At 37.2% G+C, this 19,112-nt stretch overlaps 1 protein-coding gene and 1 long non-coding RNA gene across 8 annotated transcripts; one reads left to right on the top strand and one right to left on the bottom strand.

The window, feature by feature from the left end:
• Positions 1 to 4,154: 4,154 nt before the first annotated feature.
• LOC148847084 (azadirone synthase LFS-like) lies at positions 4,155 to 15,881 on the bottom strand. 7 transcript variants are annotated; one of them, XM_088950230.1, is made up of 12 exons: positions 14,685 to 15,881; positions 14,365 to 14,471; positions 13,744 to 13,939; positions 12,911 to 13,009; positions 12,705 to 12,756; positions 11,511 to 11,650; positions 11,332 to 11,432; positions 11,162 to 11,220; positions 7,545 to 7,601; positions 5,517 to 5,562; positions 4,891 to 4,970; positions 4,155 to 4,407 (listed from the first exon to the last, which is right to left on the bottom strand). In XM_088950230.1, exons 3-12 carry the CDS (start codon positions 13,880 to 13,882, stop codon positions 4,317 to 4,319), a joined length of 864 nt encoding a protein of 287 aa, XP_088806356.1. In that variant the 5' UTR covers positions 13,883 to 13,939; positions 14,365 to 14,471; positions 14,685 to 15,881; the 3' UTR covers positions 4,155 to 4,316. The 7 variants fall into 7 exon arrangements, with proteins under 7 accessions (XP_088806356.1, XP_088806358.1, XP_088806353.1 ...); XM_088950232.1 differs by having other exon boundaries at positions 11,529 to 11,650; positions 14,685 to 15,840; XM_088950227.1 differs by having other exon boundaries at positions 14,575 to 15,806.
• On the top strand, positions 8,143 to 8,514 carry LOC148847085 (uncharacterized). The gene is made up of 2 exons (XR_016100868.1): positions 8,143 to 8,268; positions 8,351 to 8,514. It is a non-coding gene; the product is annotated as an uncharacterized LOC148847085 (long non-coding RNA).
• Positions 15,882 to 19,112: the final 3,231 nt, after the last annotated feature.

The following is a 19,112-nucleotide window of genomic DNA, read 5'->3' as shown; positions in this document are numbered from 1 at the left end:
AGGGCATGGATAAACGATGAGATCCAAATTCCCGAGAGCAATCTCCACCAGACAATTGGTGGATGGCGCTTTCGAGGTTACCAAACTCCCTACCCTTAAGTTCTGGTTTGGAATGTAGTGGGATATCCTTGTCGATGAACCATGACTCCAGGCTTACCAGCAAAGAAAAAGGCGATTTTAGTAGATGTGGGCTGTAATTTGTATTAGTCACACTAAAGCGCATCATTATCAATCCACATAATTAGACCAATGGATGACATTGGTACTATACACCACACGACATTTTTTTTTCCTTCTTTTGCTTTAAAACGGACGAGGAAAATGAGGCACCTGGCTCATGCAACTTTGTCGATGTGTTCCTTTAGTAATGGAAAATAGTTTGCTCAGCCACTGGACTGGTTGGTGGGTGTTCTTCAACTTCTTTGGTTATTTAAGTTGCCTAATGCCACAACACCAACACCTTTTGGTTTGGTCACTAGGCCATCCATCTCTTGGGAAACGAGGGACAAGTTGCCACAGGGTACACATTGAGTGACCACGAAGAGTTGCCCATGATCAAGCCCTAAGATCCAGCACCCTCCACAACAGGCCACCATTATATCCCAGCCCACTTGGGAGGGACTGAGTGCCCATTGGGAGAGCTTTCTAGCAGTGGCTTTGGCTTAGAGGGGTGGGTAAAGTTAGGGTAAATTATAGATAAGTACCCTGTATTTTTTGGGTAGTATCACTTTTAGGTAAACTAAATGTAACACTTAGGTACTCCAAACTTTCAGAAATAGATACTTGGGTCCAATAGTTAGTGTCAGTTAAACATTTTATAATACCAAAATGACCCTTTTCATGTATTTTTGGACCATTTTGCCCATCTAATATATAAACCCTTTCTCCCCTTTTTATTTTCATTCTTAGCCTCAACTACAGCAAAAGTGGATGAATCTCTAAAACAGAGAAGGTGTTTCATTCTCAGGAAAATAAAAATACAAAAACAGATCAGCATTCAATGAGGCAAACATCATGCATCCGTTTTGAACATCACAAACAAGTAGATCAGCTATGACAAAAGAAACGATCCTTGGCTAAGCTTCAAAACTGACCAATCCTCACATTCAATGGAGCTTACTCCTCATAGAAGGAAAAGCTAAAACAAGACAAAATGAACAGCAAACTACTGATGAAATCAGTGAGAAAGAAACTGATTTATAGATAAAAGAAAACAGTGACAAAAAAATGGTTGATTCTTTGAGCAACTAAGGAATCTAGAATATATCAGTATGGCAATCCTAACCGAGAAAAAAATGATATCAAGATTAGGTAGTGTCAGAGGTTTCGACGGAACTGGTGCAATGAGAACCTCATCACCAGTTCCGCTTACTACCCCCACTCGGATCCCGGCTACTCCATAGCAAAATGCAGGGGAATCAAATCGGGAAAACATGAAAATGAAAGAAGAAAGAAAGAAAAACGGAATGTAGGGAATGATAATAAAGTTTACTTGGTCGTATTTCGGCCTAAGATTGATTACAGCAACAGGGAATGATAATAAAGATTTTTTTTTTTTTTCATTTAGATTCCAATACCGAAAGTGAAACAAGCTTGCAACCGGGAGATGACTGACTTTCTGATGGATTCTTGTTCGAAGTGCAAATCTCTCCTTCAGACTTTTTAGATTTTAATTTTTCCTTTCCTCCCCCCCTTTCTCTTCTTATGCGACGCACCAATGTTTTAAAAACCGACTCAGAGGCTGAACCGTTTTTGCCTCCGGGTCGCGAGTCACCGTTCAACCGGTTAGGTCGAACGGTTACCGTGCCAATCATTATATATATATTATGTATTTTATATTTAAACTATATTTTTATCTTAATTCAGTTTTTATTTTTTTATTTATAAAAATATTAAAAATTATAATTTAGGATCAAAAAATGAATTTTTTTCGCACAAATGACGAGGCAAACTGCCAATGCCTTGGGATGCATAGATTTCAAAAAGGTATAACATCCGAAAGTTTGTATTGCATTGAACATGCAACCCGCAACCAGGTCACTAGGTTGAACAAATCAATGATCGAATCGGCCGGATCGAACGGTTTTTGACCGCCCGGCGGGTCTTGATTGAATCGAACTGAAATTCTGACCGGGTGACAGTTCAAACGATTTGACCATCAACGGCGGGTTGAAAACATTAGGAGTTTGGGTGCATTTCTGATTTGTTTCGAAAAAAAAGAACATAGAAAAAAGAGGACCGGCGACAAATGAGGATTTCTTCTCAGGCGGCAACACCAATTTCTTCTACCCACAGCAACAATAGTTTCTTCTCTCCATGATGAGCAACAGTGGTGCAGGAGATTGAGCCATTTTTATTGAGTCAAGTTATTTTGCATCAAACCTAAAATAATTATTTTTGCTCAAGCGGCGGTAATGATTTCTTTTACCCGCGGTGGCAATAGTTTCTTCTCTCCACGGTGAGCAACAATGGCACCCAGACCTAATAGAACCCAACTTTTGGTTATTTTGGTTTTTTTTTTATTTTATGATTTAAATAATTTAAAAAATATGGGCATTTTGACAACTTTACAATAATCTATAACGTGAATTAAAGAAAATGGACCCAGGGTACCTAAAAGTTATGTTTGGTAAAAATCCCGAAGGCCAATTCGGGAAGGTTAAATGACAAAGCGACTCAACGAAATAGAATAGATGTGTTCTCTTCGCTTTCTGCACTGAAGACTGGTTATATTTTTTCTTATTTGCATGGTGATATAAATATGAGGAATCAAAAGTAGCATGTTAGGTAATAATCTCAATCGTTGCTGGAGCTCCAAATGTGTTGCAGGTTTAGCAAGCATGAATTGAAAGGGAAGACCAAAAGCGATTCTTGGTCCTGATCAACTCGCCTGATAACTTGCAGCGTTCTCAATGGTGGTGGCAGTGGCTGATGGTGGCGATGACTTAAAATCAGTCACAACAATAATGGAGGTCAGGTCAATTTGGAACTAAGAGATGGAGAACCCGTCAACCTGATGAAGAATGTAAATTCAGGGCAACTATACGATCCAACACGTTGCGACGAAAACCTGGGCCTCAAGAAGCATGAACAGGGGAACCTAAGAGATTGCAAATGATTGACCGAAATTAGATCCGACTGACATGAGTGTGGTGAACATGATAATAAATCCGTTATTTCTGGTTCCAGATGTTGCCGATCCAATGTACTGTGGTGAAAAACAAACGAGAGTTCCCCAGTGTCCGACTAGGTTCAGGTGATCAAGTGTTGGCCAAACTCATCACATCATACATATCACTATATCGGTACAAGTCTAGAAGACAATAAATTTTACACAGTTGAAAGATAACAGGTTGCTGAGATGCCTGGTAATTACTTGGTTAGAGGAGCACCCTTCAATGTAAGATGAAATCCGATTCGTTTCACCAATGAGCCAATATGATATTCCCTACTTTCCAACGATTGATAATGCAAAGATATGGAAAAGAAAGATAAATAAATATAATATGTTGTTCGAATCCAGATTGTCCCATCGCTTAGAACGAAAAAGAGGGAGAAGCATGAACTCATGAACCTAAAACTATGTAGCTTTTGAATTCTTATGTTTTCTTAGACAAATGAGATTAGAAGGGCATTTTCATAATAAACTCCTTTATTTGGCTTCTGAACGGGGTTTTATCAAATATGGCTTCTACACTTTAAGCTTTGACTAAGCTGCCCAACCAAAGCAACTTATCAGTAGCAATTCAATCAAAACAGTTAAACAAAAGCTTAAGCCCTACCAACAGGCCCTCAAGCGTCGGTTGAGCTGCTTTGGATAGAGCGTCAAGTTTTGGGGGGCTAAACTGCAGTGGCTTTTGGCTTTCCAAGGTGGTGAAAAATCCAGAGAGTCCAAATCAAATCAAATAGGCAGTCAGTCATTTTCTGGAAAGCCATGATTTTGGCTTTCGAGTAGTCATTTTGGGCTCTCAGGTATTTCCGCCAAAACATTGCTTACTGAATGAGGACCACATTGCAAAGCCAGAAGCCGCTGCATGAAAGCCCTTCCAAACGGGATCAATGCTATTCAATCATCACTCGCTTAGGTTTCATAACGCTACACGAAGCAGGAAAACGCCAGTAAAAAAAAATGAGAACACTGTGGATCCAAACCATAACTCAAAAGGTTTCAGCTTCTATAAAGCATGTTGTCAGCCAAACTCTGCCAACAACACAAAACCACGATCGTGAAAATGGTACAATCTTCCTTAATCAAATTTATCATTCTTTTTACATTAAGATTGACAATTTATCACCCCTCCAGATCTTTTCTTCGACTAGTTCTGATGACTTCGGTAGGAGCTTAGTTCAACGTGCGTGTCCCTGTATCGCTGGCTCAGATAAACACCACATTTTACTGGGGGAAACCTGGTAGAAGAAGCAGGATGAGAAAGGAAATGTTTAGAGAACATTTGAATTCCAAAGAAAATGAGGCCTCTCGCCCCAAAAATAGAAAAAAAAATTTTAAGGCCTCGAGAGAACCAAAAAGTGAAAACCCGACTCAAGAAAAGCAAGAGATCATGCGATAGCTACAAAATGCATATAGAGAAAACAATGCTACTTTCAGTCAACATTTTAATCTTCTTTTTTTTTTCTTAATCAATATTCTAATATTCTTCTTAGTTGCTTAGGATTTTCTTTCTCAACCATTTCCCACTTGTTCACATGTGTAACAATCCATAAGCTGAGAATTATAGATAATGGACCAACTTGTGTTAGGGTGGGGCTTTCTATCTGAATCCTCACGATGGTTTATCCATATCTCCCACCCACAAAGAAGAGAAGAAAAATAATTATACACTGGGTTTCACTTTCAATTTGTACAGATGCTCATGTAGTTGAGAAACTCACTTGGGTGGGTTTGTTTCTGATTTGCATGATGGCAAGCACTCCACAAGACACTCATGGCTAGGTTCCACAAAGAATGCAATCTGCGTTAAGAACAAAGATGATTAATCAACATGTTAAGAGATATCTAATTAATAGAAAATAAGAAAGTAAGTAGCTACAACTCAACAAAATTACAAAATTATGAAGAGAAAATTCCTAAATACAACTCAAAAATCTAAACCCCAACTACTTGGGATTGCCCAGATAGATCTTCCTAAAATAATTAATTAACATGTTAAGAGATCTAATTAAGAGAATAAGAAAGTAAATAAATTCAACTCCATGAAAATACAAATTGACAAATAGAAAATTCATAAATACAACTAAAAAATCCATATCCAAACTATTTGGGGTTGCCCACATAGATCTTCCTAAGTAAAGAAAGATCAAACCAGTAGACAAGAGGAAAAAAAGTTGAGGAAGAAATAAATGTTAATCCCCCACCCCACCCAGGAAGATGCATTTAAAATGTTGGAACAGTGCCAAAATACTTCCTTATTATCTTCATAGAGTATTTTTTTTATCAGTAATTATCTTCATAGATTCTCACAGCTACAGAATATTTAAAAATTCATGAAAGGCCTTACAGAATATCTCTCTCCACCATTCACCAAAACTCTGTGCAACGTAGACCTGGAAATGAACGAGAAGCAGAACTGTGAATTAGAGTACTTCGATATATCAAAATTAATTTGCAACCACGACCATCACAGTGAAATACTATTTAATGATGATAATTGATAAAAATGATGCATACCCCTGGTACAGGGACCTAGGTATCATAACCTCTTACTGAATCGTAAGTCGCATAATGTACACTGTTGAGTAAAAATGGCTAATATTTCTGGCATCTCTAATATGCTATTTTGTATTTTAAACATCCAGGAATAACCTGGTCTGGAGCTGCAGACTCCAAAGGATCAAAGGGAAACTCTGGTAATGGGATGATTTCCAGTTTGGGCCTGCCTTCAAAGTCCCACTAACCCAACTGTTAACCTACCATGGGTCCATGACCAATAAAGGGAGCTGGTTGGGAAAGTAAAAGGAGAGGACCGAGAGGTGGCCGTGTTTTCAAGATTATAGGGAAATTCCTTAGGTCATTTTCCTTTTTTTGTTCTTTCTAGTTGTTTCAGGCGAATTGTTCTTTTATTATAATTATCTGGACTTGATTTGATGCCAATAGTAAGTATAACTTCACTCCAAATCTGCTAACAAAGTACTCTTTCTAATTGATGACCAAGACAATTGGGTGTGGTCTCACCGTCTCAGGACCCTTTGGGTCATTTTTTGTAAATCTTTTTCAAGACTCCTAACATATCCTCATTGTCCCCTACCCTTCTCTACCTATGAGGTTAAAGTGGACTAACTCCACCAAAAATTAAAGCATTTGTTTGGGAAACAACTCTCAAGATCATCAACATGTAAGACATTCTTCAAAGAAAGAGGAAATCATGATACCTTTCCCCTAATGAGTGCATTCATTGCTTTAGTTGTGTGTAAAGGGTTGACCATCTATTCCTTTCCTATTCCTATTCATCAAAGGTATGCAACCATTTCTCTCTCATTTTTGGATTGAATTGGCCTTGCCCATGTAATATGATGGAGTTATTCAGCACTTGAATATGCTCCCAGAACATAAAATGGGAGAATATTCCTCCATCCTGCACTACAGATGCATTACTTGGAGTTTTTGGGGTGAAAGGAACACAAGAATGACAAGACAAAAGATGAAGGCACCATAATAGAGAACATCATGGTGATGAAAGCTCATTGCATGTTGACAAGCAAGGAGCTCAAAAGCTTATCTGATGATGATATATTAAGGGGATGGGCCACAGCGACTAGCTTTAGCTGCAGAGAAAATCATATTACTACCAGTGGACTAGCAACAGAGAGGGGAAGATTGAAACTCAGCTTTGATGTATGCAGCATACGCAACCCAGGACCCTCAGGTATTGGTGGTTTTGTTAGAGATTACCAATGGCTAATATTATTATAACTTCTTGGGGAAGGAAATTCACTAAGATCTGAGAACATTGCACTTCTTCAAGGCTTAAAAAAATATTTTATTCACTGGGACGGTCAAATCCGATTGTAGAAGGGGACTTCACTGCACGGTGGTCTTCTGCTAGATGGAGAAGAAAAATGAGGGTCCTTGGGTACTCCAACAGGTGATTAGAGAAACTTTTTTTTTTTTGTAAGTGTGATTAGAGAAGCTATTTTATTAATATCTTGTTAGCATCCAATCTGAACTGCTTGTTCAGATGGGCAGTGGCACTCAGCTCATCTGATATAATAGCAGATGCCCTTGCAAGAGAATGGAATAACCAGGGATCAACTTTTATAGGGGACACCAGGTCTGGGTAATTAGAAACCATAAGATAATCTTGTGACAAGTATAACAATATATGGAGTCAATAAGGCCACAATATATAGCTATAGATATTGTTGAAATTTTTAAGATATATGTGGATTATAGAAAAAGAACCAATCCTAATGCAGACAAATGAAACTTAAGGAAATGTATGCTGCAGTGATCTTATAAATATTGCATAGTCCATCATTCTCAGATGGGACAAAATCAGGAAAAAGAAACCAGCAATGGATGGGCATACCTAAAAACGCAATTGCTCCAACGCTCTAACATGTCACCAAGGTTCACAATAAAAGCTCTGGAAGATGAACAGATGTTATAATAGTAACAACATTATAATCATATACCAAAAGGTTCCAAGTAATAATATGTTCCTTCGACAATTATTTGTGCTCTGCTTCTTTTTACATACAAACATATACATACACATACATATGTACATACACACATGCATATATTGATATATAAGCCTTGTCCCAACTATAAGGGTCAGCTATATGAATCCTGTCCAGCCATTCCACTTTGTTCAGTGTCATATCCATTGTTAAATTATGAGCCACATACACATGTACATATTTTGGTTGAGAAAAATACAAAGCTTAAACAAATTTTCAACCCCCTTTCCCTCAAAAAAGCTGTTTTATGAGGAACACTCACTTGGTGGAACAAGACTTCATTGAATTGAGAATTATGAAGATTATTATCTTTAACTTAAACAAACTATAATTACTATCATATATTTTCCCTTGTATTCTCCTGTAGCCATCCTCATATTTTAACTATCACATGGTTCAGCAATTGATAGCTTACGTTTAGGGAAGTTGTACTTGTTGCTTCCAATTACAACTGTTTCTCTTGATCATTCAAAAAACTCTCTGGAAATTTTAACACAAAACTGAGGCATCAATTATTTACTGCCAATGCATGTGTCCATAACATGATCGATGAGTCCAGAAACTGCAAAGGCATTAGATGAGTGGAGGCATCAATTATTTACTGCCAATGCATGTGTCCATAACATGATCGATGAGTCCAGAAACTGCAAAGGCATTAGATGAGTGGGGAAACCTCATTCTATACTGTCAGGTTGGACAACTTGAAATAAACTTCAATCAAATTAGTTTTTTAATAAACCTTAATCCAGGTGAAAAAGAAAAGATACGAGAAGAATTCAAAGGATAAAATGGTTTAACTCAGAATAGAAACACTAATCCAGGTGAAAAAGAAATATGATGGTTTTATCAACAATAAACTTGATGGATGTCAGAGAAGAATAAAGGCATAGTACTAGGTGCTGAGAAGGAAATAAAAGTAAAATTTTATGCACAGGAACCAATGAAAACAGAATGCTGCCTTATAAGGATGGAGAACACAGCAGGAATCAATGAAAACACAATTATGCACAGGAACCATGTAGTACAAACCTTGGAAACAGCCTCTGTGTATGTGCAGGGGTAAGGCTGCATATATCTGTCCCTCCTCAGACCTGGAAGGAACCTTGTGCAATGGGATGCCCTGACCACGTAGTACAATCAAGTACTGACTTTTACTGATTTTCCCTAGCCCCAGAATTCCCCATTCTAGTGCTTTCTTGTTGACTCCCATCCTCGCTAACTATCTGCTACACTGTCAGTACTCAGTAGACCTGGGGATCTAACTGAACAAGCAGTTCAGACTGGAGGATAAAGCCATTGCATTCCTGATTTGAAAACTATAAGGCACATAGGTCCTTCAGTCTTCAATTTCAAGAGGAACCTTTTGGCAATCTCCTTTAATGGGCAATCACTCCAGCCTCTGTGAATCTGTCCATCCCAGCTGAACCTGAGTTGCTTAACAATATATGAAGGCATCTAGATGATTCTAGGCAACAGAGCAGTATCTAATCACCTAGTTGTTTTGGCAAGTGCCCAGAGGCTAGGTGGTAAGAATTTTATAAAATAACAAATTAAATTTCAGTTTAATTCCCTAGTTTTACATACCAATCATCATGCATATTAATTGACAAAAAATAGAAGTTCTCTTTATTAAGAAAATTAAATTTCCTCTCAAAACATGGCAAATCATTCTCTCTAAAAGAGAATAGTACTTTAAATAATTAATTTCAATACCTTCAATAATAAAACTAACCTAATAAATATTTAGTAGAGCAGTTTCATACCAAATTAGCAATAATAGAATGATATAATTTTATATAATAAAAATTGAAAATTTAAAAATAGAAAGTAAAAGAGAAAAGGGAAAGGGGTGGAGATGCTGTTTTATTAAATATAAGTTAGAGAGAGAGAGGGAGAGGGAGGCTCCCTCAGAAAAACATTTATGAGAATGTGAAGTCTGTACAAAAAGATGGAAGATACAGTATTATCCCATATCCACAATTTCAAAATTATTATAAAAAAATAATTCCCTCCCAGTATGAATAAAGATGCTGGTATTTAAAGTGATGAAATCTCTAGTGACAGTAGGCCCAACTGATTGTTTCCATAGGATGGGCTTCATTTTCAAAGACCCTGCTGTTGCGCTCCATACTTATGTATGACAACATTCCTCCACAATTCATCCCTTTCAGTCCCATATCTCCAAATCCACCTGCCTAATAAGGCCTTGTCAAAGATTCCAAGATTCCTTATACACACACCTCCAAGCTCCTTCAGTTTGCAAACTTCAGTCCAAGAAAGTAAGTGTATATTCCTTTCATCATTGGACCCATCCCAAAGGAAGTTACATCTCAATCAATCAAGGATTGTCAGACAGAGGCTGGAACTGCAAACAAATAGTAAGTGCCTAGGTTGGAGTTGGATAAGCTTTCTTCTTTCTTTTTCTCTTCTCATTGTCTCAAAAACTTTGTATCTTTTAAATTTCAACAGTAAAACTTTAAAAAAATATAACATACACGTAGTATATAATAGAATATATTTACACATACTAATAAGATGCAGCCATGATAATGATATTATAAGGCACCTGCCTTGTGATTTTTTCATCTGGGCAAGCACCTGGAGTCCTGGTTGCTTTAAGTCAATGTATTTTAGGTTAGACACTGAACCAAGGGTGCCTCCTAGTCATTTAGGTGATGCTGACGGGGATGACCAGTTGATGCCTTGACAACTATGCATATCGCCATTGTGATCTCTGAAAAGCTCCTCTTATGCCTGATTGTCCTGGGTTCCCAAGAGACTTGCCATCACAGTTGAGTTCAATATATTCTTGTTCAGGCACTATACATGACTTAAAATAACTCACATTTGAGGAGAGGCTAGCACCACACACCACCCTCCAAGAATTGAATCAAATGGCACTCCTCTCTAGTCTTTGTCCAATGTTCCCACCTACATCAAACAAAGATAACAATGCTTCCTGCCTCGTTACTTGTATTCAGAAATCCCAGAATTCCTCACCCCAAACACTCCATAAAAGTGCTGCCTTCAAACAGTGCCAAAGTCCCCACTGTTTACATTCAAATTGAGAAATCTAGGGAACATCTACATGCATCCTGATAAAGTTCCCAAAGTCTCCAGGATTTCTTATACTGAAATTAGCAGCTAATTCCAACAAAAAAAAAAACAATTTTTTAGAAGAATGAAAAACTCATATTCAAGTTCATATAGGATAAAAAATGTGTAATATGGACTTGAATGACAGAAATAATGTTCAAGATAAACAAAAGAGAAACGTAAGAGTACTAAGTTAAAAATAACAAAACAAAATCAATCAACCTGAAGATTATTATTGGAGACGATAAAGGGAATGTTCCTTCTAGAGGGAATTTTAAAGCCACAAGCAAGAAACCACTCCTGGGATTATTAGAGATCATCCTTTGATTTAATGTTTGTTTTGTCTTAGACAGTTTACAAGCCTCACCCTTTTAGTGGTGCCACATCTTCCCATATCTGAGGGTTAGTGTCCTTATCCTTGCATATCTGCAAATGAATAGAAACATCACAGATCTTAATCCAGTTATTAAAAATATGGGTGCCATATGACCTCAAACGACAAGAAAAAATGGCTTGATTATACAGATTTATGCATACTTGAAGACCTGGGGTGTCATCTGTTGCAAGGAGGGTGATCAAACCGTAATCAGAATGTGCACCAGCTCCATATATTCCCTTTGCAGGATTGGAAACCCTACCTACAGAAAACAAGACACCCATCATAAAAACATTTATATCAAGCACAAGAGGGTAACAGATCCATAATGGAATACAACCTGTAATTTGTCTTACACCTTCATAGTGTAACAGGCGCAAAGTTGCAATTGGCTTGCCAAGAATTTCTGGTTTATCAAAGAACTCAGCATCTAGATCAAGTGCAAGAGCTATGATCCTTGCAACAGCTTTTGCTACCCTACTGCATGCAGATAAATGATAGATGAAAATCATGAAGTGAAATTAACTGGCCTAATACATGTGCATTGACACTTAATAATCCTTAGCTAAAATTTCCTGAAGCATGTATTTCCAAGATAGCATAATCAAGAGTGACAATAAAAGTAAAAAGTAAACCTAAACTCAGAATGTTCAAAAATTAAATAAGAGGGTTACAAGGTATTGCATGCATGTTCCAAGATAGCATAATCAAGAGTGACAATAAAAGTAAAAAGTAAACCTAAACTCAGAATGTTCAAAAATTAAATAAGAGGGTTACAAGGTATTGCATGCATGTGTATAGTAGGGCCATAATTAACTATGCTTATGGACATGGATCTTGAATGGTGGAACAGGATTTACGTAGACAGCCCCATCCAGTGGGGAAAAAGCTTAGGTTAGTTGAATATTGTAGTGGGTCTATAATTAACATTTCATTAGCATTAGCCCCTACAATCTAATAAAATTTCGAGGAGCCTACTTGATTCCACAGTTATTTAATTAATATCCTCTAAGGTCTACTGCATAAAATTGTTCTAAAAGATTCTTTTTCATGTACATTTTATTTATATACAATATATGTGCACTTGATTTAGTAGACTTTAATAATTAAATAAGGAACTCCTTGAAAATGACTGCACTTTTTATGCTAATAGACCATTTTAGCCTCTTAGTTACAAGGAAGAAGGAAGTTCAAGATGCTAAGCTTGTCTTTCCAATACACTTCGATTTACATCCAGACCATCTTCAAAGAATAGCAGTTTGGAGACCCAGACCATGCCTTAGGTTGAAACTCACTTCCATTTGTATGTTTTTAACATAAGACCATCCCGTATCTCAGACATAAGTAAAATGAAAAAAAGAAAAAAGAAACTCATCCTTGCATGCATAATTAACATGAGCTAATACATCATGGATCTGAGGCTGGAGAACTTATCATTTTCATAAAGGAAGAATCTTATGCATTAAAAACAATACAAGTAAGAGAGATGTTATGACCTATACATATTTGGATACAAATGGAAAAATAAACTTACAGTGCCTCTTGGTGATATGTCTCCATAATTTGCCTCCATCCAGGTAATAAATCTTCAGAGCACCAATAGTTTCAAAATGGGTTAATTTAACGAAATAAACATTTGGAAGAAAGGTTCTTATATGTTATTTCAGTGCTATAAATGAAACTTTAAGGTTGTGTAGAAACTTATAGTTTCAAAAAGTAGTAATTGTGTTAATGAAATACCTGTGGAAGGCCATATATTGGGCCCATAAAATGGCTTTTCAGCTTCTTGATCATCTTCAGCTACTTCAACTCCAATATAATATCCCTCTTTGTAATCTCCTAAGAATCAAACAAGAGCATAATGGTCAACACATTTGTTCAATGAAAAAGGTTCGCTGCAACGAGAGTACAGTACAGTATGTAACCTTAATGGAAAAGTAAATTGTGACAATTGAACACAAAAATTTATTTGGTGGTGTAAAGTAAGAATGCCAAGAATAGGAACCATTTGACAGCTAGCAAAAATCAAATGCAGACTTCAGTCCATGGCTCAACTTCGGTAAATAGTTAACACACTTAACCACAACAATGAGTTTGTACATTCATCTAGGGCTTCCACCTCCACCCCTCTCCCTCTTGGGGAAAAAGGCCAAAAAAGAAAAGAAAAGAAAGGAAAAATACCCAACATTTTGACCGACCTTTCCATCAAAATTAGTTCTACATGGAAGGAATATTAAGATTGTTACTCAGTCGCTAAACTGCCTAGACAACTTGACGAGTGGACCATGCATACGGTATAGCATGAAAATGGAAAAGACTAGTCCTCCAACTCCTCTCTCACTAAAAAGTACATTACATGAACTCACGCTTTGATTTAGTTCATAGGTATTTGCCACTCATAAGCATCAGCCATGGGTTTTATGTAGCAATCTAGGCTTTACTTTGAAGTTGATATCTCAAGCAAGAATCCTGAACCATTAAAACCTAAAGTTTCCCAACCCTTTATCGTTTACTGCCATGCTTGTAGCAAACATTGCTTGTTAGAAGTAAAACCAATTAGTTCTAAAACCAACCGTTTATTTGATTAACAGGATCCAAAAGCTCATCTAAAACAGGAGTATAGCCTCGATGTTTTTCATTTCTCAGAAGTTTCATTTTCTCTTCCAATGGTAGGTGAAAAAGCCTTTTGCTCTGTGCAAAAACTTCATCCATAAACTCCTGGCTGATTCCATGGTTGATTATATAGAAAAATCCAGAGTCCAGGCATGCCTGAAGAACAAACAAGAAACCGTAGAATAAGCCAAATAAGAACTACGAAATAGAACATAAAAGTATTAGAGCAGAAAAAATAAGACCATGGCGGAATACACAAACTTCTCAATTACAGGTTCGATGTATTGGCCCAGTCGTATATTTTAGTTTCTTTTTTTTTTTAATCCAACATTAAGACAGCCTCAGCAAACTTCCTGGAGGGAATTTCAGAAGGACAGTCGTACAGACAATCATCGAAGTTCCCCAACTAATATCGGTCCCATTAAGTTGAAGGAGAGAGAGAGAGGAATATTGAAATTCAATCAGACAGGAATATTGAAATCATAGAAAGTTTAGAACATAACGTTTAAGCGTCAAACCAAAAAAAATTAAAGAAACAGATATTAGATGAAAACAAAAGAAGAGATTGAGTTATAACGTACCTGCTTCAGCAAAGAAACGGAATTCTGAATGTCAGGACTGGAAAGATCAATACAGCTAAGGGTAGAAACATTCGAAGACGCGGGAAAAGCTTTGACTGCATCTCTGCCTGGATTCTCCATGTTGAAATAGAAGAAACCAGGAATCAGAAATCGAAAATGAATTTTGAGTTCCAACTCCCAAACAGATAAAAAATGATTTAGCTAATATACCCTTATTGTTTGAAAATTGACTCATACAACCCTTAATGTTTTTGACAATCGACCAACTCCATTAATACCGTTAACCTCCATAAAAAAACAATGTAAAATGACTAAACTACCCTTTCGGAGTTCAGATGCTGTCGCTGCTGGGTAGAGTTATAGAGCAACGGGTGGAGTTACAAGGCAGTGCCGCCGCCGTCGCCCAGGAAGAAGAGAGAGATCAGACTTCACGATGAATGTTAAATATTGAACCGGCCGGAGGTTGGTTCTTCTCTTCTGCATTTACAACAGTTGGGAAGATGGTTCACAGTGTTTATTTGGTTGCCCTAATTTACCGGTTGTTCTCCTCTTTCAAATCAGACAAGATCACAGTGTGCATTAAATCGGTGATCTGTTCATAATGTGCATTTACAACAGTTGGGAACAGATCACCGGTTGCCCTAATTTACAAGTTGTTTTTTCAGCTACATTTACAACCGGTGATCTATTCTTCTCTTGTGCATTTACAACCAGTGATCCAGACCAACTAAGTCTAAGATCTCCATAAGAGGAAACAATGTTAAGAATGTTGAGGTGAAATCTTAAATCGAAGAGGAGCCGACGAGCGATTCGGTAGAACATCTTCTTGAGGTGGAGCCCATATTGACATTGGGAAACTCGCAGACATCGAGGAGTCGAAGAACATTTTGCTACCATCTGTAGAAACACGGGAACCTACTGGTTACCTGGTAAAACCTGCGACAAAAGAGGAGTCCAAGAACAGCTCGGTACAATCTGTAGGAACAGAGGAGTCCAAGGAGCTCAATGGTGTTCTAGTGAAGCCAGCTACAGAAGAGGGGTACAGGAACAATTCGGTTCCTCTGAGAATTTTTTTTTCCAATGCGTTCTCCCCCGCGAAGTGGCGGATGTAGACGGAAAAGAAACCCATGAAGAACAGAGCCGTCAGGAGCACCACCACATCAAAGCCATGGAGGAATCGAAGGTTGACATGGGTTGCAGGGGTTTTCCAGCTGCCACTGCCGAGGCGATGGCAGGGATTAGTGGCAGAACCAGGTAGTAATCTCTGTCGAGGAGTTTTCCGGGTGTGGGGTATCTCTGTCGAGGAGTTTTCAGGTGTGGGGATTCTACATCAATGGCCTGAGACAAATTTACAAGTTGGGTTCTCGGAGGGGTGGATGGCAGCATACACAGAGAGGCTTCGTGACAAGGAAGAACCGTTGTTGGTAGAGACATTCTTCTCCAATTCCAAATACTAGTTTGGTGAAAAAGAAGGGGAGAGAGGTGAAGGGTAAAATTGGGTTTTAAAAAGTATATATATTACGTTTGAATGAATTTTGACGGAATATTAATGAATCTGGGTAAAATTGGATTTTAAAAATATATATATCACGTTTGAGTGAGTTTTGACGAAATATGAACGGATAAAATTGGATTTTAAAAAAAAAAAATATATATATATATATATTACGTTTGAATGAGTTTTGACGAAATATTAACGCATCTTAACGATAAGAGTAAAATTAGTCAATCGTTAAAAATAATGAAAATAGCCTTAATCAATTTTTGAATAATAAAAATATATTTAATCAATTAACTAAACTAAGGGTAACTTAAAAAATTTACCCCAAAAAAAAAAAAATAGAAATGGAAATAACGCTAGCGGCTACGGGCTAGCCTACTACCACATCCAGGGGCCAGCCAGGGCGTTCTTTTCTTTAGAGGTGGTAAGCGGCTGGTGCACGTAAGCCACGTTAGGCCTACTGCTACTGGGATTGACCTTATCACCGAGACTGACACCGACATGGTTAGGCACGTGTGCCAAACATTCCCACTTCAGTACTTGGCAGATAATTCGAAATTTTATTTTATATTATTAAAAAAAAGGTACAATGAAGAATCCGGTTAAATAAATAGACTTTTTAATCTTTAATATATAGATGTAATTAATTATTTTTATTTTTTGAACCTAATTTTAAAAAATTCGAATTACTTTCATAGTTTCTTTGTCGCTCAAAAACATAATTTTATTATTTTTAAATGTGGCAATATGCAAATATTACAGGCGAAATTATGATCACCCATACCTTGTGTGATTCCGTGGGGATGATGTCAAGTAGGGTTTTTTTGGAATCCGAACATGTGATTTTGTGGTGGAGTGATACCAGTCCGATCAGGTAGGGGCCGTAGGCGCAGCACACGTTTAATGAGTATTTAGAAATTTTCTTTGGCATTTGTCATTTAAAACATTCCTAATTTATCTTTGAAAAAGATTATTTTGATATTTTTATGGAATATTTTCATGTGCCTAATAGATTCGGTCCGCATCTTCTGGATTGGGATTGGGAGAACTACGCCCTGTTCGATGCTGACCTGTACTTCGGGTAAAGGAGAAGTCATTCTCTCAATTAGACCAACAAGAAAAAATGCATAAGAGGAAATTAAAAAGGATTTCATGTAAAATCATAATAACAGTGCAACAATAGTATTTTAATGCAAGTCATGCTTAGAGCATAAAATGGACAAGTTGACAGGTTTTAGAGGGATCTCCTTGGCCAAAAAACTCATCTAACGAGATGAATTTCATTGCAAATCTATAAATTCACTTTTTTTTTACTATTAAAAGGGATTGACATCTAGAATAACCCATAAGAATCAAGATTTTGCTTAAAAATGCCCTAGCCAGGTCGCAGGCCAGTCAAATGATTGGAATCAAATGCACTAACAATGCCTTGATAAGAATTGTTGCCATATGTCCGCTAGGTGCTAAAAAGTTTACAAACCTGTGATCTTATTCTTCTTCTCCTCTCAAGAAAATTAGTTCTACGCTCCAAAATGTCATGATATCACAATGCCTTGATAAGAATTGTTGCCATATGTCCGCTAGGTGCTAAAAAGTTTACAAACCTGTGATCTTATTCTTCTTCTCCTCTCAAGAAAATTAGTTCTACGCTCCAAAATGTCATGATATCTGGTGTCTCTTGTTCTTGAGGGCTCTACCTCATCATTTTGAATGCTTTCAATGGAGCTTGGCATACTAGATAAAGGATAATTAGATGAAGTTGTTGGTGTTTCAACATTCCTGTCAGAGGCTGATGTCCATGTTACACCATCCCAGGCATGTCTCCCGCTCCCCTGGCTAAAATCTCTAACCTCACTATCTTCATGTAGACAGACAAACAATCCATCAGAGATTGAGGACCTGTGAATAACCCTGTCGCGGAGCCTATCAACACTCATTGTTCAGCTAAATCGGACACTTCTTTCAACTGGTTCTCGACCTCCAATTTATCTATCTAGATGCCTTGTTTCAATGCTCTATGGGAGGGTTCATCCTCAAATGGGCCAGTTCGTCGGAGATAACGTCTTCGTGGAGGATAGGGTATGAAGGACTGAGGGTTTGAGGGAGAAACCGAACAGGGAGAAATCCAAGAGAGGTTAGGAGAAAAGGAAATAGTGGAAGTCAGAGTGTTCTTCCTCGGTTCCGAGAGAGAACCCGAAGAGGGAGAACGTAGTGGGAGAGTGTCTCAATGAAACAGACGCATACATAATAGAAAAATTACCATTTTGTTGTTCAATATCTAACCAAACGGTTAGACAAAAAAGGGTAGTACATGTCCACCAAAATGTCCAGAATGGAGATCTATTCACTCTTTTATCATTAGTATAGATTTTCACAATTTATTAATAGATCATGATGGGTTTGGCATTAACAATCTAATATTTGTTTTCTTAAGTTCATTTGAAATGTTATAATCCTAGATCGTGTAATGATCTTTACAAGTTTAAAGATCCATACGTAAAGCACCTAAATTTCAGCTTTGCAAAGTTCTAAAGATTGAATCCATACGTAAAGCACCTAAATCTTGCATCCATCAGAAAATTTGTTTTGTGTTTTTTCTTGTTTCACCATTTAAGGTAAAAAATGAGTTTTCGAAAAATTTTAATATTACATTTAATTAAATCTTAACAGATTTCCAACGGAGGGGATGTCTTTGTCTGATGGCATCACCTAACAAGGGAGGTTTTAGTCCATTTTATAGATAAAGGGGAGGTTTTAATATTTATGTAACAAATTGAAGGGAGGTTTAAGTCTTTACCCTTTACTTTTAGATGGTCAAGAAAAAAGTTAGATAGAAAATCTTGCGAATGCATATGAAGGACAGTTGGGTGGGAATAGCCTTGGTGTAACACTCGTCAGTTGACTTAGACTTAATTCTTTGTCTATCTGTTACATTTATTGTAGGCATTGTAATCATCCCATAAAAATTTTGAACAGGGTCATACTGCCATACAAGAAAGTTGTTACATATTAATCAATTTATTGATCAACTCTATGCTTTGATTTTTTTTTTTTTTTTTTTTTGTTGGGGGGGGGGGATAAGATTAGACTTGTGAAAATATGTTTTTGACTATTTTTATGCATATTTTCAACTTTGTATTTGGAATGTCTATTTCATAGGGTTTTTGTAATTTTCTAAAACACAGCAATGGAAATTGATATGGCCAAAACTGACTAACAAGTAGAAGTCGCCATGTGGTAGAAGCTT

This window comes from Nelumbo lutea, chromosome 6 (genome assembly GCF_056320005.1).
Source record: "Nelumbo lutea isolate HS-2025 chromosome 6, American lotus-T2T, whole genome shotgun sequence".
Lineage (NCBI taxonomy): Eukaryota > Viridiplantae > Streptophyta > Magnoliopsida > Proteales > Nelumbonaceae > Nelumbo > Nelumbo lutea.
Note: the sequence above shows the minus strand (reverse complement) of the source record. Positions and strands in the feature narration are given on the sequence as shown.